Source organism: Bos grunniens, chromosome X (assembly GCF_055505025.1).
Source record: "Bos grunniens cultivar Pamir isolate PY7600 chromosome X, Bosgru_T2T1.0, whole genome shotgun sequence".
Lineage (NCBI taxonomy): Eukaryota > Metazoa > Chordata > Mammalia > Artiodactyla > Bovidae > Bos > Bos grunniens.
This window is the reverse complement of record NC_141194.1, coordinates 142128064-142150746: the sequence shown is the minus strand read 5'-3', so window position 1 is coordinate 142150746 and position 22683 is coordinate 142128064. Positions and strand designations below refer to the sequence as shown.

The window sequence follows — 22683 nt, the reverse complement described above, 5'->3', positions numbered from 1 at the left end:
CTGGACACTCCCCCTCCCCATTCTTTAGTCCCTCCTTCCTCTGGGATAGGCAACTGGAGAAGACTCTCTTCCTCTGCCAGCAAATGATCCCCTCCCCCACCCCAACCCCCAGCTACAACCCCAACCCCCAACTTGGCTGATGGCCTGCTCCTTCTCCTCACATACCCTTTCCTGGGTGGTTTCTACCTGGGAATTCCATTTGAAGAAGAAAGGCAAGGTCTTCCTGCTTCTCTTAAATAATGTGATTATCCTGCATCAGTGCTCAGGGACCACCCCTCCTGGCTTGAGGCAGCACTCAACCAAGAGCCTTCTTTGCAGTATTAAATTAGCTGGAACCCAGGTTCTCCCCAGGATGTTGAAGGTGACAAAATATATCTGAAGGCCACATGATCAACTCTGAGCTGGGGAAGGAGGGCTAAGTTTTCCACCTCTGGGAGAGGGGAAATGTCTCACACTGGCCTAGACAGAGTTTCCTCTTGCATTTCCTCTACAGAGCCAGGAACTCCCCCTGCTGCTGGAGTGGTTTCCATCTGCGCCCCCACCCCACCCCGCATATCCTCCGCAAAAGGGAAGGTGGTGAACAGAACTGGGAGAGAACCAGATGAACACCCAGCTCCCTCTCCTCCATAAAGCCCTATGAGCAGCCCCTGTAAAAGTGGCCCTTGGGGTCCTTGCCTCTGGGAACACACTCTCCTTCCTTGGAGACTCAAGCGACCCGTCTTGCACATCTAGGTGGTCCCAGTGGTGCAGGGTGGGGGAAGGACGGGTGTTGGAGATGAGGGTGGAAGCGAATGGATGGGTCTCGGTACACCCCTCCTGGGCACCTGGGAAACTTCAGAGATGTGTGTGGCTTACTGATGGTGACTGTGGAGCAGCAGTTTCCATCAGATGCACTAACCCCATGTGACACACAGAACAAATATGCAGAGAATTCACTACTTTATTGAAAACACAGAAAACGGGCCCTAAAATAGTGGGTCAGTGACTCAGCATGTGTATGTAAGACACTTGGCAGGCACTTGGCGGGCCCTGTGTGCTTGATGCTGAGGTATCGGAACTTCAATCTGGCTCAAAGGCACTTTCGACAAAGCTGTCATGGAGACCATTCAAGAGGAAACGGGGCTACAGAAAGGCCACCGGTGGTAGGGGACCAGGCAAGGCCGTGAGGGCAGCCGGAGTGAATGGAGGCTGGTAGAATCCAGGGCAGAGGAGGCAGAAACAGAAGGGGTAAGGGCAGCATGGGCATCAAGGGTGGCACGGGTGGCATCAAGGGGGGCACGGGCGGCAAGGGCATCACGTCCAGGGGTATCGGCTCCAGAGGGACCCAGACCCAATCCGGCTCCTGAACGAGGACGGTGTTGCAGGGTCCACCCCTGTTGCTGACCACACGGTGGGCCGGGAGCAGGGGCGGCGCATCTCTGAACCTCAGTGCTCTCTGATATTTCCTCCACTTGGCCCTTCTATGATTAAACCACACCTCCAGTCAGAGAGAAAAAGGGGGCTGGGTTAGTACATGGACCAGTTAATGTCAGACAGGAAAAAACGGAGCAGGGAAATCTTGGTGACTTGAAGATGGGAAACTACACCAGGAGAAGAAGCTATTTCCTTCTGGTTAAAATTTTTTAGGACATTTACTTAAAGGCCCTCCCATCAGCCCCCCTACCCCCCACCCCCAGCAAGTGAGCACTGATGATGTGCCTGGCTCTGGACTGGCTTCTCGCCTTGTCTCTCCTCCCACCTATTACTATTCCTGCCACTAACGCCACTCACTAGGCAGGCGCACCTTCGTGGTGGGGGAAGTTGAGCACATGATAAAGTGGGTGCCTTTTAAAATCATACTGAGAGGAACGGGACCCATTTTGAATGACCCATCTTTGGTGCACAGTAAATAATCAATAGGCACGGGCTGGGTTTGTAAATAAAAGCTGTCCTCAGGGACTGCTGCGACGGTTATAGAGACGGAGCTGGTGTTGCCAGTGAGGTTTGGTCGTGGGGGCCCAGGGACTCTGTGGCTCGTCTGCTGACACCAGTGGAGTGGAAGCCCTGGACACAGCCTCAGTACCAGACTGCAGATCACAGAGGTTTAGACTGCTGCTGCTTAGTGGCTTCAGTCCGTCCGACTCTGGGCGACCCTATGGACTGCAGCCTGCCAGGCTCCTCTGTCCGTGAAACAAAGTCGGCCCAAAGTGACTAACATTCTTAAAATCTCGGCCGGCCAAGAGATGGCGGGGAGGACGCAACCACTGTTGCCTTTCTCAGCTCTGCACTCTCCACCCTGCCCCGCCCTCCAAATTTGCCCAGGCTCAGGACCCAGTCAGCTCCCTCTGCTCTGGGTGCGGCTGCAGGACCTTGGACCAGAGTCTCTCATGCCCCATAGCCCTGCTCTCTAGGCGCTGCCTCTCAACCAGGAGAGCCTCATTGTCCCCTCAGGATTAAGGCAAGAGCATGCAACCTGCATATTAGGAAGAGAATTGATAAACACGTAGGTCAGGATTCACCAAATGGCTCCTTCCGAAATATGAGCCAACTTTCAACAACTGAAAGAAAAACCTGTGCTGTGGGTGCCACTGCTCCCTCAGCATCCCACTTGTTGGAATTACATCATATTTAATGTTTTTGGATGTTTTCACTCTGCAAGTTTTACATGAAACCAAAGGCCTCCTCTCTCTATCGCCTCATTTTTCCTCTCCCATCTTAGTATCTGGGCCCTTCTGATGCATGAATAGGTAGTCTTAAGGAGCCACATTAATAAAGCTCACTTTGGAGGCGGGGGGATAGAGTGTACCAGGGATCAAATCTGCATAAAGATAAACAAAATGCAAAACTGGCTAACTGAAGTGCTGGCGGCTACTACTTCCATATTCCCTGTATTGCTTTCATAGAGTAACTCTTGCTGTATGTGAAAACAAGGGGAGGTGTGCATTAAATATTTCTTTGGGAAGTTCGTGCCATAGAATTTGGAAATAGATGGGAACATTCTCTCTTTTCCCTTATTTGTTTCCTGTGGGTCCTGTTCCCCTTCAGAACTCCATTAAGAGACCACTATGTAAACCCTGGAGAAGCATGTCACCAGGTTTTCTCTCCCAGTGAGCTTGCTTTGCCTTCATGAGAGAGCAGAGGACGGGGCCTCCCAAGCCCTGGCCAGACCTGACTGTGAGCCCAGCCCCTGGCCTTAGGCTCCCAGCCTTGCTTTGCAGACCCCCACCCCCACCCCCACCCACATCCCCACCCCCACCCCCACCCCGACCAGGTCTGCAGCCCGCATCCTTCACTGCCCTCACACAGGGGCTCGGCAGCAAAGCGAATAATAAAACCTTCCTGATTTTTCTTCCTTCCTTTCTTAATTTTCTACTTTGAAAAAATATTCCCTTGATACAACTTACTCTGTTCAAAGAACAAATATTCAGTTTCTGTGCCTGGAGGTACCAAGTAAATGGGCAAATACTTCAAATTAACACAAGTAAACTACTGGCTGAGAGCCATGGACCATGGGCCATCAGGGAGAAATTCTTCAAAACCAATCCCTGAAAACAGTATGAAAAGGGCAGAAAAAAATCCTTACACATTAGAAATTGCTCAAAATAATATTCACTCATACATCTGGTAGTTTCATAATGTTACATATATGCAGTATCTCCAATAAATATAGTAATAATGCCCAATTTTCAAAGACTCAACTTAAAATATATATATATATATATATTTCAACAAATTCCTAAGGGTTGCAAACCTTTCCTTCATCTCCAACATAATGCACAACCTTCTATGTTAGCAATGTTTTCAGGCTGCACTTCAAACAATTTGAGAAAATTAAAATTTACAGCTGAAACTCTACACTGTTGTGAGTGTGAGTATGTGTGTGCTCAGTTGTGTCTGACTCTTTGCAACCCCACAGAGCCTGCCAGGCTCCTCTGTCCACGGTATTTTCCAGGCAAGAATACTGAAGCAGGTTGCCATTTCCTACTCCAGGAGGTCTTCCTAAAATAGGGATGGACCCCACGTCTCTTGTGTCTCCTGCGTTGCTCTACCAAACACACAAAAACAACAGCAGGAGGATCCGGCACTTGGGATTTTAAATCATGCCCCTCCCCATCAGTCTCAGCTAAACTAAACGTACATTTGTTGCTCATATGTTGCGTCCTGAGGTGAATTATTCCCTTATCGAAATGCCTAAATATTTGAAAATTCACTCCTTGCAGAAAGAGCTCATGCCTGGCTTAAATATTTTAAATAATTTACTATACATGGACCCCCTTGCATGCTTACTCACTCAGTCGTGTCTGACCCTTTGTGACCCCATGGACTGTAGCCCACCAGGGCCCTCTGTCCATGGGGATTCTCCAGGCAAGAATATTGGAGTGAGTTGCCACTCAAGGGGTGGACCCCCTTAAAACCCAGCTATTTGGTGCATTACTTTGAATAATTCCCAAGTCAGACTCAGTCCCAACATGAGTCCACAGAGAATTGCCCCCTAAAGGATATCAGTGTTAGAAAGAGTTTACTTTACTGAAGAGGTATCTATTCTGGCCCCAAAGTCCAGAAGTTCCAATCTTACTTTCCAAACATAGTGAAGGCTACAAAAACAAACCAATCTGAGAATGTCCAGGACAAGGTATCCAGTTCCCGAAGTGGGTTTTAGAATGGCTGTTACGCCAAACTGCTTTTTTCCAGTTTACTCACCTGCATTCTATCTTCAGTCACTCCCATGCGTCTTGCAAGCTCCTGTCTGAGGGGGAAGAATTACAAATATTCAGCACTTGACATTATGCATGAAATGAAATGTATGTTGTACATTTCTCACTATTTAAGATATTTACTCAGAGAGTAGCCAAGATAACAGCATAAGAAAACTCTGAGCTTACTTCCTCCCTTGGGCACACCAAAATTACAACTATATACAGAGAAGTTATTGATGAGAATGACCTGAAAGATGAGCAGACAAGATCTTCCACAACTACAGATATGAAGAAGGAGACACAATAAGATGGACAGGAAGGGTGGAGAAGGGGTATAGTCAAGACTCACACCCACAGGTCGGCAACCCATATGTCCTGGGCTTAGTCGCTCAGCTGTGTCCCACTCTTTGGGACGCCATGGACTGGATCCCACCAGGCTCCTCTGTCCATGGGGATGCTCCAGGCAAGAAAACTGGATTGGATTGCCAAGCCCTCCTCCAGGGGATCTTCCCAACCCAGGAGTCAAACCCAGGTCTCCTGCATTGCAGGTGGATTCTTAACCATCTGAGCCACCAGGCAACCAGTATGCAGGAGGATAGAAGTCAATGGCAACCCACTCCAGTATTCTTGCCTGGAGAATCCCATGGACGGAGAAGCCTGGTAGGCTACAGTCCACAGGGTCCCAAAGAGTCGGACACGACTGAGCGATGTCACTTACTTACTTACTTAATTATAATTGAAGAGATTCACCACAAAAAGCAAGGTGTCTGAGCACACTAGATTTCCTAGCCTGGGGTCCTGAGCTGGGAAGATAAGCCCTCGGAACATTTGGCTTTGAAGGCCAGCAGGGCTTCCTTTCAGGAGACCCAGGAGCTGTGAGAAACTGAGACTCCACTCTGAAAGGGTGAACCCCAAATGTCACATGCTCCGGGATCCAGGGCAGAAGCAGTGATTTGAAAGGAGCCTCGATCAGACCTACCTGTTGATCTGGAGAATCTCCTGAAGAGGCAAGAAACAACTACAGCTTACCCTGGGGACACAGATGCTGGCAGCAGCCATTTTAAGGTGTTTGTTGGACCGTGAGCACTCTGCTGCTGGCAAGGGCCAGTTTGAAATCCTCCCTCTAGATTATTAGTATTGTGACCCAGCCCTCCCCCCAGTCTATTGGCACTAATCCTGGCACACCCCAAACCAAGCCGCTAGCCAGGCAGGGTCACAGCCTCACTCAGCAACAAGTCATTTGCCATAGGAGCTTCTGAGTCCCCAGTCACCCAAGAACCACGCTTGCCCACCAGAGGTCCCAGGACCCAGCCCCAAACACCGGTGGGCCAGCAGCCTATGCACTAGGCAATGCCTGGTAACCACCAGACCAGGGGTCCACCCATGGTACTCAGCCCACCACAATGGAAGGGCTCATGCAGCCCATATAGAAAGCACTCCTGGAGCATATAGCTCTGATGACCAGAGGAAGTGACACAGTGTATTTAATGTGACCAAAGGGGGAAAATCTACAGCAAAGAATACTCTACCTGGAAAAGCTATCATTCAGAGTTGAAGAAGAGATAAAGACTTTTAGAGACAAGTTAAGTGTTCAACACCACAACACATGCTTTACAAGAAATGTTAAAAGAACTTGTCTAAACAAAAAATAAAAGGCTATTAACACAAATAAAAAAGAATAAAAAGTAAAGTTATACGCTTTTACACAGCAAAGGAAGCCATAAAGAAAACGAAAGTCCACAGGTTTACAAAATAGAACAAAGTATTCATGAATGATGCAATCGGCATGAGCTAAATTTTCAAAATATGCAAACAGCTCATACAACTCAATAACAACAACAAAAACAACCCAATCAAAAAAATGAGAAGACCTAAATAGACATTTCTCCAAAGAAGACATGTGTGCGTGTGTGGGCACATATGTGCTCTATCGTGTCCAACTCATTGTGAATGTATGGGACTGTAGCCCCAGGACAAGAATCCATGTGGTCACAAAGAGTTGGACACAAATGTGCGCACACACAGACGTGTCTTCTTTGGAGAAATCTCTGTTTTGGTCTTCTGCCCCTTTTTTGATTGGGTTGGGTTTTTGTTGCTGTTGTTATTAAGTTGTATGAGCTATTTCTGTAGTTTGGAAATTATGCCCAGACATTTTTTCATAGAAGTCATATAGATGGCCATCAAGCACATGAAAAGATTCTCAACAGTGCTCTTCCCACATCTGGGCATATATCTAGAAAAGAGCAAAATTCTAATTAAAAAAGATACACATACACCGATGTTCATAGTGGCACTGTTTACAACAGCTAAAACATGGAAGCACTCTAAGTGTTCATCAACAGATGAATGGATAAAGATGTGGTATGTATATACAATGGAATATTACTCAGCCATAAAAAGAAGGAAATTCTGCCATTTGTGACCATGTGGGTGCACCTGGATAGTGTTAGACAAAGTGAATTAATTCCAACAACGACAAACATTATAAGATACCTCTTACATTCAGAATCAAAAAAACAGTAAAATGAACTCTTTTACAAAACAGAAACAGACTCACAGAGGTAGAAAACAAATTTATGGTTACTGAGGAGAGGGAATAAATTGGGAGTTATGGGATTAACAGATGCACACAACCATACATAAAATAGATAAACAAGAAGGATTTACCGCATAGCACAGGGAAGGTTATTCAGTATCTTATAATAAACTGTAATGGAAAAGAATGTGGAAGAGAATACATATACAAACATATGTATATGTAAGCATAACCGAATACACTAGCTATATAAACCTCATGGTAACCACAAACCAAAAATCTATAATGGACACACATACAACAAAAGAGAAAGGAATCCAAACATTACACTAAAGAAAGCCATCAAATCACAAAGGAAGAGAGCAAAGAAGAAGAAAAGAACAAAAAGAAAAGAATTAACAAAATGGCAGAAAATATATACCTATCAATAATTACTTTAAATATACATGGAATAAATGCTTCAATTAAAACACACAGACTGGCTGACTGGACACAGAAACAAATCCCACATACACGCTGCCTACAGGAGTCTCCCTTCACATCTAAATACTCAGACAAAAAGTGAGAGGATGGAAAAAGGTATCCCATGCAAATGTAAATCAACAGAAAGCTGGGGTAGCAACACTTGTATCAGATAAACTAGTCTTTCAAACAGAGACCATAACAAGAGAGAGACATTACATAACGAACATAGAATCAACTCAAGAAGATGTAACAACTGTAAATATATAGGCACCCAACATAAGAGCACCTATGTTGAGTACAGTAGGTACTAACAAACATAAAGGAGAAACTGACAGTAAACATGATATTCAGGACTGTGACACCCCACTTACATCACCGGACAGATCATCCAGACAGAAAATCAATAAGAAAACACTGACCTCAAATGACATATTAGACTTAATGGACTGATAGAGCATCCCATCCAAAAGCAGCAAATACATGTTGACATTTTAGGAATGTCGACATTTTAGGAATCAGTGAACTAAGGTGGACTGGAATGGGTGAATTTAGCTTGGATGACCATTATATCTACTACTGTGGGCAGGAACCCCTTAAAAGAAAAGGAGTAGCCATCACAGTCAACAAAGGAGTCCGAAAGGAAGTACGTGGATTAAATCTCAAAAACAACAGAATGATCTCTGTTCATTCCCAAGGCAAACCATTCAATATCACAGTAATCCAAGTCCATGCCCTGACCAGTAATGCTGAAGAAGCTGAAGTTGAATGGTTCTATGAAGACCTACAAGACCTTCTAGAACTAACAGCCCAAAAAAAGATGTCCTTTTCATTATAGGGGACTGGAATGCAAAAGTAGAAAGTCAAGAGATACCTGGAGTAACAGTCAAATTTGGCCTTGGAGTACAGAATGAAACGGGGCAAAGGCTAACAGAGTTCTGCCAAGAGAATGCACTGGTCATAGCAAACACCCTCTTCCAACAACACAAAAGAAGACTCTACACATGGACATCACCAGATGGGCAATACCAAAATCAGACTGATTATATTCTTTGCAGCCAAAGACAGAGGAGTTCTATACAGTCAGCAAAACCAACACTGGGAGTTCACTGTGGCACAGATCATAAACTCCTTATTGGCAAATACAGACTTAAATTGAAGAAAGTAGGGAAAAGCACTACACCATTCAGATATGACCTAAATTAAATCCCTTACAATTATACAGTGGAAGTGACAAATAGATTCAAGGGATTAGATCTGATAGACAGAGTGCCTGAAGATCTATATGGACAGAGGTTCATGATATTGTACAGGAGGCAGGGATCAAGATCATCCCTAAGGCAAAAAAATGAAAAAGGCAAGATGGTTGTCTGAGGAGGCCTTAGAAACAGGCTATGAAAAGAAGAGAAGGGAACGGCAAAGGAGAAAATGAAAGATATACCCATTTGGATGCAGAGTTCCAAAGAATAGCAAGGTGAGATAAGAAAGACTTCCTCAGCAATCAATGCAAAGAAATAGAGGAAAACAATAGAACTGGAAAGACTAGAGCTCTCTTCAAGAAAATTAGATGGGGCGGTCCTAAGATGGAGGAGGAATAGGACGGGGAGACCATTTTCTCCCCCACAAATTCATCGAAAGAACATTTGAGAGCCGAGCAAATTCCACAGAATAACTTCTGAATGCTAGCAGAGGACATCAGGCACCCATAAAAGCAGCCCATTGTCTTCAAAAGGAGGTAGGACAAAATATAAAAGATAAAAAGAGAGACAAAAGAGGTAGGGATGGAGATCCGGCCAGGCAAGGGAGTCTTAAAAAAGAGAGAAGCTTCAAAACACCAGGAAATACTCTCTCCGGCGGGTCTGTGGCGAGCCTTGGAATCTCAGAGGGCAAAATAACCGGGAGGAAAAATAAATCAATAATCAAAACCCACAGATTATGTGCCCAACAGCAACTCCCAGCAGTGCAACAGCCTAGATGCTCACATCCCCCACTAGCAAGCAGGGGAGGGACAGGGAGGAGTGGGCACCAGATAACCACGATGGTGTGATCACTCACCTGGAGCCGGACATCCTGGAATGTGAAGTCAAGTGGGACTTAGGAAGCATCGCTTCCTACAAAGCTAGTGTAAGTGTTGGAATTCCAGTTGAGCTATTTCAAATCCTGAAAGATGATGCTGTGAAAGTGCTGCACTCAATATGCCAGCAAATTCGGAAAACTCAGCAGTGGCCACAGGACTGGGAAAGGTCCAATCCCAAAGAAAGGCAATGCCAAAGAATGCTCAAACTACCGCACAATTGCAGTCATCTCACACGCTAGTAAAGTAATGCTCAAAATTCTCCAAGCTAGGCTTCAACAGTGCATGAATGATGAACTTCCAACAAGAGATCAAAGAGCCAACATCCGTTGGATCATCAAAAAAGCAAGAGAGTTCCAGATAAACATCTATTTCTGCTTTAATGATTATGCTAAAGCCTCTGACTGTGTGGATCACAATAAACTGTGGAAAATTCTTCAAGAGATGGGAGTACCAGACCACCTGACCTGCTTCCTGAGAAATCCGTATGCAGGTCAGGAAGCAACAGTTAGAACTGGACACGGAACAACAGACTGGTTTCAAATCGGGAAAGGAGTTTGTCAACGCTGTATATTGTCACCCTGCTTATTTAACTTATATGCAGAGTACATCATGAGAAACACCGGGCTGGATGAAGCACAAGCTGGAATCAAGATCGCCAGGAGAAATATCAATAACCTCAGATATGCAAATGATACCACCTTTATGGCAGAAAGTGAAGAAGAAAGAAAGAGCCTCTTGAAGAAAGTGAAAGAGGAGAATGAAAAAGTTGGCTTAAAACTCAACATTCAGAAAATTAAGAACCTGGCATCTGGTCCCATCACTTCATGGCAAATAGATGAGGAAACAGTGCAAATGGTGGCAGACTTTATTTTTTGGGTCTCCAAAATCACTGCAGATGGTGATTGCAGCCATGAAATTAAAAGACGCTTGTTCCTTGGAAGAAAAGTTATGACCAACCTAGACAGCGTATTACAAAGCAGAGACATTACTTTGCCAACAAAGGTTCATCTAGTCAAAGCTCTGGTTTTTCCAGTAGGCATGTATGAATGTGAGAGTTGGAGGATAAAAGCTGAGTGCAGAAGAATCAATGCTTTTGAACTGTGATGTTGGAGAAGACTCTTGAGAGTCCCTTGGCCTGCAAGGAGATCCAAGCAGCCCATCCTAAAGGAAATCAGTCCTGAATATTCATTGAAAGGACTGATGCTGAAGCTGAAACTCCAATACTTTGGCCACCTGATGGGAAGAACTGACTCATTGGAAAAGACCCTGATGCTCGGAAAGATTGAAGGCAGGAGGCGACGGGGATGAAAGAGGATGAAATGGTTGGATGGCGTCACCGACTCAATGGACATAAGTTTGAGTAAATTCCGGGAGTTGGCGATGGACAGGGAGGCCTGGCGTACTGCAGTCCATGGGATTGCAAAGAGTCAAACACGACTTAGCAACTGAACTGAACTGAACAGAACACATTCTCATGTGCACACGGAACATTCTCCACAAAACAAGTCTCAGTACATTTAAGAAAACTGAAATGGTATCAAGCATCTTTTCCAACTACAATGCTGTGGGACTACAAATCAACTACAAGGAAAAAAGCTTAAAAAAACACAAACACATGGAGGCTAAACAAAATGCTACCGAACAATGAATGAGTCATTGAAGAAAAAAAAAAAAAAAAAAAACGGCAACAAACGAAAATGAAAACACAATAATCCAAAATCTATGAGATGCACTAAAAGCAGTTTTCAGAGGGAGGTTTGTAGTAATTCAAGCTTTCCTCAGGAAATAAGAAAAATCTCACATAAGCAACCTAACTGCACACCTAAAGGAACTAGAAAAAGGAGAACTAACAAAGCCCAAAGTTAGTACAAGGGGGAAATCACAAAAATCAGAGAAGAAATAAATGAAATATATTTTAAAATATATAAAATAGCAATGCAAATCAGAGTTGATTCTTTGAAAAGGTAAATAAAATTAATAAATCTTTAGCCAAACTCATCAAGAAAAAGAGGGTCCAAATCGATAAAATCAGAAATGAAAAAGAAAGTTACAATCAACACCACAGAAATACAAAGGATCATAAGAGACTACTATGAACAATTAATTAGACATCAGTAAAATGGATAACCTAGAAGAAATTAACAAATTCCTAGAAATGTCTAGTCTACCTAGACTGGAGCAAGAAGAAATAGAAAATTTGAACAGATCAATTACTAGTAATGAAACTGAATGGGAAAATTAAAAAGGATGTATTTATTTTACAGCAGCAGGAATATAGCCAATATCTTACAATAACTTTAAATGAAGAATAATCTATAAAAATTTTCAGTCCGTATGTTGCACATCTGAAACTAATAGAATATTTGAAATCAACTACACCTCAATAAAACAGACATCACTAATCACGAGAGAAATGCAAACCAAAACTACAATGAGATATCACCTCACACATGTCAGAATGGCTATCATCAAAAAGACTACAAATAACAAATGTTGGTAAGCTTGTGGAGAAAAGAGAACACTTGCACACTGTTGGTGGGAATGCAAATTGGTGCAGCCACTGTAGAAAACAGTATGGAGGTTTCTCAAAAAGTTAAAAACAGAACTACCGTATGACCCCGAAATTTCAATCCCGGGTATATATCTAAAAAAAAAGAAAAGCTAATCCCAAAAGATACATGCACCCCAATGTTCATACCAGCATTATTCACGACAGCCAAGATATGGAAGGAACGTTAAGTGTCCATCAACATAGGCATGGATAAAGAAGATATGGTATATACATACAACAGAATACTACTCAACATTAAAAAGAATGAAATTTTGCCATCTGCAACAACATGGATGGACTTGGAGGGTATTATGCTCAGTGAAATAAATAAGTAGGACAGAGAAAGGCAGATGGTGTATGATGCCACTTATATGTGGAATCTAAAACTGAAAACAAACTATTGAATATAACCAAAAAAGAAGCCTCACAGATATAGAGAATAACCTAGTGGTTACCGGTGAGGAGAGACAGGAGAGAGGGACAAGATAGGGGTAGTGGATTGATAAGTACAAACTACTATGTATAAAATAAATAAGCTACAAGGATACCTTGTACAGCACAGGGAATACAGCCAGTATTTCATAAGAACTATAGTGGAGTACAACCTTTAAAAATTGCAAATCACTATGTTGTACACCTAAAACATATAATATCGTATATCAACTATTCCTCAATTTTTTAAAAAAGATAACTTTAAAGTCTCCACCAAAAATCTATTAGAACTAATAAATGAATTCAGTACAGTTTCAGGATTCAAGATTAATATATAGAAATGTGCTGCTTTTTCTCTATACACTTAATAATAAGCTATCAGAGGAAGCAAGAAAACAATCCCATTTAAAATAGCATTAAAAAGAGTAAAATTTTAAATAGCATTATACCTAAGAATAATCTTAACCAAGGAGGTTTGGTTTCACCAAAGGAAGTGAAATAAACTTTCACCAAGTGAAAGACCTATACTCTGAAAACTATAAAACACTGCTGAAGGAATTTAAAAATTATACAAAGAAATGGAAAGATAATCTATGTTCTTGGATTGGAAGAATTAATATCGCTAAAATATCCATACAACCCAAAGCAATCTACAGATTTAATGCAAGCCCTATCAAAATACATGACAGGGAAGGAAATTTAAAAAAAGAGGGGCTATGTGTATATGTATAGCTCATTCATTTTGCTTTACTGGAGACTAATACAACATTGTAAAGCAACTATACTCCAATAAGAAATAATTAAAAAAACAAAAAGAACCTACAAAAAAGTGAAATACATGACATTGTTTACCCAACAATAAATTCACCCAAAGAATAAATAATCCTGAGATTTATGTGAAACCACAAAGGACCCCCAAATGGCCAAAGTCATCTTGAGAAAAAAGAACAAAGCTAGAGGTTTCACACTCCCTGGCTTCAGACTATACCACAAAGCTATAGTCATCAATGCACTTCCCTGGCAGTCCAGTGGTTAAGACACCTGACACTGCCCTTTCACTACAGGGGGCTTGGGTTCGATCCCTGGTCAGAGATGATTCTGAATGCCATGGGGTGTAGCAAAAAAAAACTCAATATGGTACTGGCATTAAAAACAGGCACACAGATCACGAGAACAGACTAGAAAGCTCAGAAATAAACCCAAGTACTTATCGTCAATTAATCTATGACAAAGCAGGTAAGAATATACAACAGGGAAAACAGTCTCTTCAGTAAGTGGTGCTAGGAATACTGCACAGCTGCATGTAAAAGAAATTAGAACATTTTCTCACAGAACATTAAAAAATAAGCTCAAAATGGATTAATGACCTAAATGTAAGCCTACCAGGCTCCTCCCTCCATGGGATTCTCCAGGCAAGAGTACTGGAGTGGGTTGCCATTTCCTTCTCCAGGGGATCTTCCCGACCCAGGGATCGAACCCAGGTCTCCCGCATTTCAGGCAGACGCTTTAACCTCTGAGCCACCAGGGAAGCCCAAATGTAAGACTAGATACTATGAAACTCCTAGAGGAAAACAGGCAGAACACTCTTTGACATGAATCACAGCAATACTTTTTGGGATCTGTCTCCTAAGGCCAAAAAAAAAAAAAAGCAAAAACAAACAAATGAGATCTAATTAAACTTAAAAGCTTTTTGCACAGCAAGGGAAACCATACACAAAACAAAAGGACAACCTACTGGATGGGAGAAAATTTTTGTAAAGGATATTACTGACAAGGACTTAATATCCAATTTTTACAAAAACAGGTCGGGCTTCCCTCATAGCTCAGTTGGTAAAGAATCCGCCTGCAATGCAGGCGACCCTGGTTCTATTCCTGGGTTGGGAAGATCTGCTGGAGAAGGGATAGGCTACCCACCCCAGTATTCTTGGGCTTCCCTTGTATGGCCCAGCTGGTAAAGAATCCACCTGCAATGCAGAAGACCTGGGTTCGAGCCCTGGATTGGGAAGATCCCCTGTAGAAGGCAAAGGCTACCCACTCTAGTATTCTGGCCTGGAGAATTCCATGGACTGTATAGTCCATGGGGTCACAGAGTCAGACACGACTGAGTGACTTTCACTCCACTTCATACAACTCAGTATCAAAAAACAAAGAACCTGATGCAAAAAATGGGCAGAAGACCTGAATAGACATTTTGCCAAAGAAGATACACAGATGGCCAACAGACATATGAAAAAAAAAAAAAAAGCTCAACACTGTTAATCGTCAGAGAAACGCAAATCAAAACCATAATGAGATCACCTCATACCTGTCAAATGGCTATCATCAAAAGGATAACAAATGTTGGCAAGGATGTGGAGAAAAGGGAATCCTACACTGTGGGAATGTAAACTGGTGCAGCCACTATGGAAAACAGTATGGAGGTTTCTCCAAAAGACTAAAAGTAGAACTATCGTACGATCCAGCAATTCCACTCTTGGGTAAATATCAAAGAAAACGAAAACAGTAATTCAAAATGATATTTGCACCTCAATGTTCACAGCAGCATTATTTACAACAGCCAAAATATGAAAGCAACCTAAGTGCCCAGTAACAGATACATGGATAAAGAAGATGTGGTATATATATATATATATATACATACAATGGAATACTTCTCAGTCATACAAATGAATGAAATTATGCTATTTGTAACAATGTGGATGGACCTAGAGAGTATTATGTTTAGTGAAATAAGTCAGACACAGAAAGACAAACACTGTATGATTTCACTTACATGTGGAATCTAATACATGAAACAAATGAACAAATGTAACTAAACAGAGACAAAATTATATATACAGAGAAAAAAAAAAACAAAAAACAGGTGGTTGTCTGAAAGGAGGGGTGGGGGGAGGAGAGAAATAGGTGAAGGAGATTAAGAGGTAAAAACTTCCAGTTGAAAAATAAATGAATAACTGGTATGAAATGTACAGTGTGGGGAATATAGTCAATAATTATAGAATATCTTTTATGGTGACAGACTCATGGTGATCATTTTTACATGTATAGAGATAATGAATCACTATGTTGTAGAACAGGAACTAACATACTGTTGTAGGTCAATTATACTTCAAAAGGAAACAAACTAAAAAAAGAGAGATTAGATTGGTGCTTACCAGAGGGAGTCAGGTGGGGGACCTGGGTGAAGGCAGTCAAAAGGTATAAATGAGATATAGGCAGTTCTAGACACCCAAATCAAGGGGCATCTTGAGTTTGACACTTGAGAAAGGGAGAAATTGGGCTGATTCTTAGAATTATCACACAGCAAAAGCCAACCGAACTTGGAGTAATCTGAACAAACTGAACAGAAAATACTGAGCCAAAGTTGATGCTATTCACCATCCCTTCTCAATAAATCATCTACCACCATGGAGGTTTCCATGATATGGTTTGCCTACAGCCTCTCCAATCAGTCCTTCTCTGTCTCTTGCAAATTTCTGTCACTCTTTCAATATGCCCTAGCTCAGTGAGTATACCACCTGCCATTCAGTTGGGCAAATCAGAAATTCAGATATTTTTCTTAATCATTTCCTTTTACTCCTATGTCCAAACTACCATGAACTGCTATCAATTTACCTTCTAAATACCTCTTTAACCTGTTCACTTCTATCCATTACCACTACCTGGACCAACACACCATCACCTCTGGCCTTGCCTACTGAACAGCCTCCTAAGATCAAATCTCAGCCACATCCCAGCTGTGTGGATCTTGGGCAAGTCTCTTCACGTCTCTGGGCTTCAGTTTTTTAACAGGTGAAGCGGGGATAAAAAACAGTAGCTACCACATTCACATAGGGTTGTGAAGAGTCAATGACAATCTGTAGAAAACCCTTTAGGACCAGTGCTTAACACAGTAAGCGCAACGTAAATGATAGCTTTTAACATTTTATCTGCATTCACAGACACTCAGCAATCCATTCATTCTCCACCCTGTAGCTTGCTTTAGGGACAATTCTACCTCAGGCACAAACTTTAAGGGTAACTAAAAATTCAGTAATTAAGATAAAGGATCTTTTAACGTAGTATTCCCTGGTGGCTCAGAGGGTAAAGCGTCTGCCTGCAATGCAGGAGACCTGGGGTCGATCCCTGGGTCAGGAAGATCCCCTGGAGAAGGAAATGGCAACCCACTCCAGTACTCTTGCCTGGAAAATCCCATGGACAGAGAAGCCTGGTAGACTACAGTCCATGGGATCGCAAAGAGTCGGACACGACTGAGCGACTTCACTTTCACTTTTCGTTCAATGTAGTATTTGGGCTTCCCTGGTGGCTCAGCTGGTGAAGCATCCTCTTGCAATGTGGGAGACCTGGGTTCAAAAGATCCCCTGGAGACGGGAACTGCTACCCACTCCAGTATTCTGGCCTAGAGAATTCCATGGACTATACAGTCCATGGGGTCCCAAAGAGTCTGACACGACTGAGCGACTTTCACTTTCACTTTCACGTTCAATGTAGTCTTTACGTTAATGCAAATATAATCCATGAATAACTGACGACCAATATTTCAAATCAAAGTAGAATCCAACCGCGCACGTACTCCACCATGCCTCAGGCGACTCATTTGTTAACTGTGGGCCGACAGTTTCCCCACGTGACTTATTCAAACTCCCCACCGTAATACTGCCTCGATCCCCACCGGGCAGAGGAGCCCCCGCCCCCGCCCCAGGCCCCGGGGTTTTCAACTCCGGAGCTGAGGACAGGGACCCGCTCGCCTCAGCCGACGCCCCCAGAGCTGCCCGCTTACTGCATGGCCGCATCGAGATACGGAGTGCGGTGGAAAACTCCCTCCAGCTCCCGCAGCTGCTCCAGCGTGAAGGTGTGCCGGGAGACTCGGTGGCGCCTGTCTGCCGCCTTCCGAACCTCGACGGCGGCTCCCGGGCGCTGCTCCTCCCCGCCCTTCTCTCCGTCTTCGCCGCCGCCCGCGCCCGCCTCAGCCTCTACCGCAGCCTTGGCCTCGCGGCTTTCCCCATCCGGGGGGCCCGCATCTCCCGCGCCCACATCGCCGCCTTCCTTTTCTTCTCCTTCTTCATATCCCGCCTCTTTCCCCTCCGCGGCTGCTCCCTGCTCAGGTTCGGACTGAGCCTTCGGCTCCTCTCCCCTCTCTCCAGGAAGCGAGACCTTCGCGGGCTCGGCCTCTGCAAGACAAGAAACCCAAAGCCAAAGATCAGGCCGTCGAGCGAGCCCGCTGAGGAAGAGGCAGGAACCCGCCGCGTCTGAGGAGGAATCCTCCCGCTCGCCCCTCCCTAGGGAAATTCGTTTCCAGGAACCCTGTGAACCGAGCGCCCAGCCTGCCACTGACCGCGAGCTTCTTCCCGATTCTCCTTGACCCCCAGCCTGAGGAAGCCCGCGACGGCCGCGTCGGTGTTGGCATCGGCATTGTGGCCACGCTGCGGCTGAGGCTTCATGTTCCGACCGCTGTCCAGGAGGCTGTGCCTTCAGCGGAGGCTGTCCTGGATCTCCCGAGACCCCGGCTCTGGACTCAGGGCTAGACGCGGCGGCCCGCGATGTGGCACCGTTAGGGCTACTCTGGCGTCGGGTCAGGACTAGAGTCCGGATACACGCTCCCTGGGGGTTTATCATCGGTTGCTGGGGGTTGGGTCAGCTGAAGTGCGCATGCGGCAGGAGCTTGGCTGTCCTGGGGGCCGGGGCGGGGTGGGCAGGAGGTGCGGGGGCGGGGGAGACTCCAGGTGCGCACCACGGGGGGCGCTGGTAGGGAGCGTGAGTGAGAGCAGAACTCAGGCCCCCAAGTTGCAACTTAGCTGACCAAGGACTGCGCACTTGGTCTGGCGTCTTCCCAGACCAAGGGCCTGTGCCTGATTTGTGGACGGGAAGAGCAGGCCCTCACCCTAGCTCCGTAGACCTTGGAGAAACGTTTGGGGCCTATCTCCTGGCTCAGCCCGCCATATCCAGCAGCCAGTACTAAGGAGAAGCAATCAAACTAATACGTTCACCCCTTGGTGTCGCCAGGGACTGGTTCCGGGACACGCCGGTGATACCAAAATCTGCGCATGCTCAAGTCCCATAGCGGGCCCTCTGCATCTGCGGATGTGAAACCCACAGATGCGGAGGGCCGTCTGTTTGTTTACAGAAAAACAACAACAACAACAAAAAAAAACAAAACAAAAACAAAAAACAAAAAAAAACCCCATGTATAAGTGGACCAGCTAGGCCTTTGCTTGCTCTGAGTTTTTGCAGTGAGGCTGAAGTCCGAGTCTGCCATACTCCAGTGGTCTCCAGGAGCAGGAGTACAGGGTTGGCTTTTCTGAGCAGGTGGGATGCTCAGATGCACTACGAAAACAAAACAAAACCCAGCCCACCCCCTTAAGAAAGGCCGTTAGCCTATTTTAGTAGCAAATCCACATCAAATTGCAAGTGTAGAAACCTGCACAGTGTTTAGAACACTCAAGAATGCTTATGGGGTACAGAGAGAGCCCCTTCCTTTTGTTTTTGCCTTTGTTGCAACTATGTATTGAGCTACATCTTTATAAACAGTTCCTATTCCTTCTGGCTGTAAATGCTCTATAGAGGTATACATGTCTCCTGTGGTGGACCCCTGTGGACATGGCTAAATTACCTGGTTTCTTGCAGCTGCCTCCCCCACCCCCTTATCTCGCCTCATTATGTTTTCTAGAAACCTTCCTGAGCCCTTGCTGAGGAATAAATAAATTTTACTTATTGTCAAATAAGAGAGAGCCAGGCCAGATTGCAGGCTCTATGATTTTTCCTTGAAGAAGTGTTTTACAGAGGCCCCAAGGCAACCCACTCCAGTACTCTTGCCTGGAAATTCCCATGGACGGATGAGCCTGGTAGGCTGCAGTCCATGGGGTCACTAAGAGTCGGGCACGACTGAGCGACTTCACTATCACTTTTCACTTTCATGCATCGGAGAAGGAAATGGCAACCCACTCCAGTGTTCTTGCCTGGAGAATCCCAGGGACGGAGGAGCCTAGTGGGCTGCCGTCTATGGGGTCACACAGAGTCCGACACGACTGAAGCGACTTAACAGCATCAGCAAGACTTGTTAATATCCTAAATACTGAAAATAACTTCTAACAGTGGGCCCTATACTTGAAAATATACCTATCTTGTGTTATCTTACACAACCGTTTTTGCCCACCCCATTTGAGATCAGAATCCATATCATTTTTGTAGGCTCCTAAATGTATCATGGGACCGGGTCATCTCACCTACAGTGCCTAAGGCATAATGCCTTCTGCTTCATGTTTCTGGAGAGTGGGTAAGAAATTAACTAAAAAAGGGTTTGGTGACCAATTCTTTTTCAAAAAGATGGTAAGAGATGGCAATCTGATACCTCTTCCTGATTTTAACCAAGACGTTTCCTCCTCATGTTGGCCCGGATTGAGTTCATCAGGCCTCTGCCTCGCTTGGCTTGATAGCCTATGCACAATTTTGGCTTAATATTAGTTATCTCATGAGAGACCTATTAGAGTTTTCATCATGATTTGCATTAGACTGCCTGAGAATTCTATGACAGCTCAGGAAGTGTGTCCCTTCATAGCTCAGATTTCCACAGTGAATGTGTGTTTTCCCAACTGTAGTAACCCATGTGACCCTTGACAAACGTTGCCTTACTTTGGCATCAGGCATGGTAGTGTTTTTCTTTAAATTTTACTTAACTGCACACTTTTAAAACCTTAAATCCTGAATGGAGCCTCAAGTCATAACCACAAAACATGGTTTGATGTATTAGATTTATGGGAGTGAGGGGCCCTGGAGCCAGATTGTTGGCATCTAAATCCTGGCTGTGCTAACCATTTGCTAGCTGGCTAAACTGTTAGGTTTACTTATTCTCACTTAATCTTGGTCTCTACATCTGTAAAACGAGGATAGCAATAGGAACTACATCACCAGGGTATTGTGAGAATTAACTGAGATGATAAAGACAAAACGCTAGCAATGGCCATACTATGCTGTCCTACGTTTCTGACTTTAGTCAATTGTGTGGTTTATTTATTTATTCACAAAGGTCCATGAAAGAAGAGAGATGATGGTTATTCTCTGGAAGTTGGCAATGAGGACAGAGAGTTTTCTTGTCAACATGTCGCTGCCATGTTTTCGTCCCTATGTATGCTTCAGTCACTGAGGAAGGCTATCTTATATCTTATATCTGGGTATATCTTTCCTTTTCTCCTTTGCTTTTCGCTTCTCTTCTTTTCACAGCTATTTGTAAGGCCTCCTCAGACCTCAGCAATCAATGCAAAGAAAGAGAGGAAAACCATAGAATGGGAAAGACTAGAGATCTCTTCAAGAAAATTAGGATACCAAGGGAACATTTCATGCAAAGATGGGCTCAATAAAGGACAGAAATGGTATGGACCCAACAGAAGCAGAAGATTAGGAAGAGGTGGCAAGAATACACAGAAGAAATATACAAAAAAGATCTTCACGACACAGAAAATCACGATGGTGTGATCACTCACACTCAGCTAGAGCCAGACATCCTGGAATGTGAAGTCGAGTGGGCCTTAGGAAGCATCACTATGAACAGAGCTAGTGGAGGTGATGGAATTCCAGTTGAGCTATTTCAAATCCTGAGAGATGATGCTGTGAAAGTGCTGCACTCAATATGCCAGCAAATTCGGAAAACTCAGCAGTGGCCACAGGACTGGAAAAGGTCAGTTTTCATTCCAACCCCAAAGAAAGGCAATACCAAAGAATGCTCAAAGTACCACACAATTGCACTCATCTCACATGCTAGTAAAGTAATGCTCGAAATTCTCCAAGCCAGGCTTCAGCAATACGTGAACTTCCAGATGTTCAAGCTGGTTTTAGAAAAGGCGGAGGAACCAGGGATCAAATTGCCAACATCTGCTGGATCATCGAAAAAGCAAGAGACTTCCAGAAAAACATCTATTTCTGCTTTCTTGACTATGCCAAAGCCTTTGACTGTGTGGATCACAGTAAACTGTGGAAAATTCTGAAAGAGGTGGGAATACCAGACCACCTGACCTGCCTCTGGAGGAACCTGTATGCAGGTCAGGACGCAACAGTTAGAACTGGACATGGAACAACAGACTGGTTCCAAATAGGTAAAGGAGTACGTTAAGGCTGTATATTGTCACCCTGCTTATTTAACTTATATGCAGAGTACATCATGGGAAACACTGGGCTGGAAGAAGCACAAGCTGGACTCAAGATTGCCGAGAGAGATATCAACAACCTCAGATACGCAGATGACACCACCCTTATGGCAGAAAGTGAAGAAGAACTAAAGAGCCTCTTGATGAAAGTGAAAGAGGAGAGTGAAAAAGTTGGCTTAAAGCTCAACATTCAGAAAACTAAGATCATGGCATCCGGTCCCATCACTTCATGGCAAATAGATGGGGAAACAGTGGCTGACTTTATTTTTAGGGGCTCCAAAATCACTGCGGATGGTGATTGCAGCCATGAAATTAAAAGACGCTTGCTCCTTGGAAGGAAAGTTATCACCAACCTAGAAAGCATATTAAAAAGCAGAGACATTACTTTCCCAACAAAGGTCCGTCTAGTCAAGGCTATGGTTTTACCAGTGGTCATGTATGGATGTGAGAGTTTGACTATAAAGAACGCTGAGGGCCGAAGAATTGATGCTTTTTGTCTGTGGTGTTGGAGAAGACTCTTGAGAGTCCTTTGGACTGCATGGAGATCAAATCAGTCAACCCTAAAGGAAATCAGTCCTGAATATTAATTGGAAGTGCTGATGCTGAAGTTGAAGCTCCAATACTTTCGCCATCTGATGTGAAGTGCCAACTCACTGGAAAAAAACTCTGATGCTGAGGAAGATTGAGGGCAGGAGGAGAAGGGAGTGACAGAGGATGAGATAATTGGATGGCATCACCGACTCAATGGACGTGAGTTTGAGCAAACTCCAGGAGATAGTGAAGGACTGGGAAGCCTGGCATGCTGCAGTCCA

General features: G+C 44.2%; 1 protein-coding gene across 2 annotated transcripts; it reads right to left on the bottom strand.

Moving 5' to 3' along the window:
* Window positions 1–922: 922 nt before the first annotated feature.
* On the bottom strand, window positions 923–18315 carry LOC147341529 (uncharacterized). 2 transcript variants are annotated; one of them, XM_086389753.1, is made up of 4 exons: window positions 18070–18315; window positions 17515–17905; window positions 4681–4726; window positions 923–1477 (listed from the first exon to the last, which is right to left on the bottom strand). In XM_086389753.1, the coding sequence occupies exons 1-4, from the start codon at window positions 18173–18175 to the stop codon at window positions 1094–1096; spliced, it is 927 nt and encodes a 308-aa protein (XP_086245879.1). In that variant the 5' UTR covers window positions 18176–18315; the 3' UTR covers window positions 923–1093. The 2 variants fall into 2 exon arrangements, with proteins under 2 accessions (XP_086245879.1, XP_086245880.1); XM_086389754.1 differs by having other exon boundaries at window positions 923–1460.
* Window positions 18316–22683: the final 4368 nt, after the last annotated feature.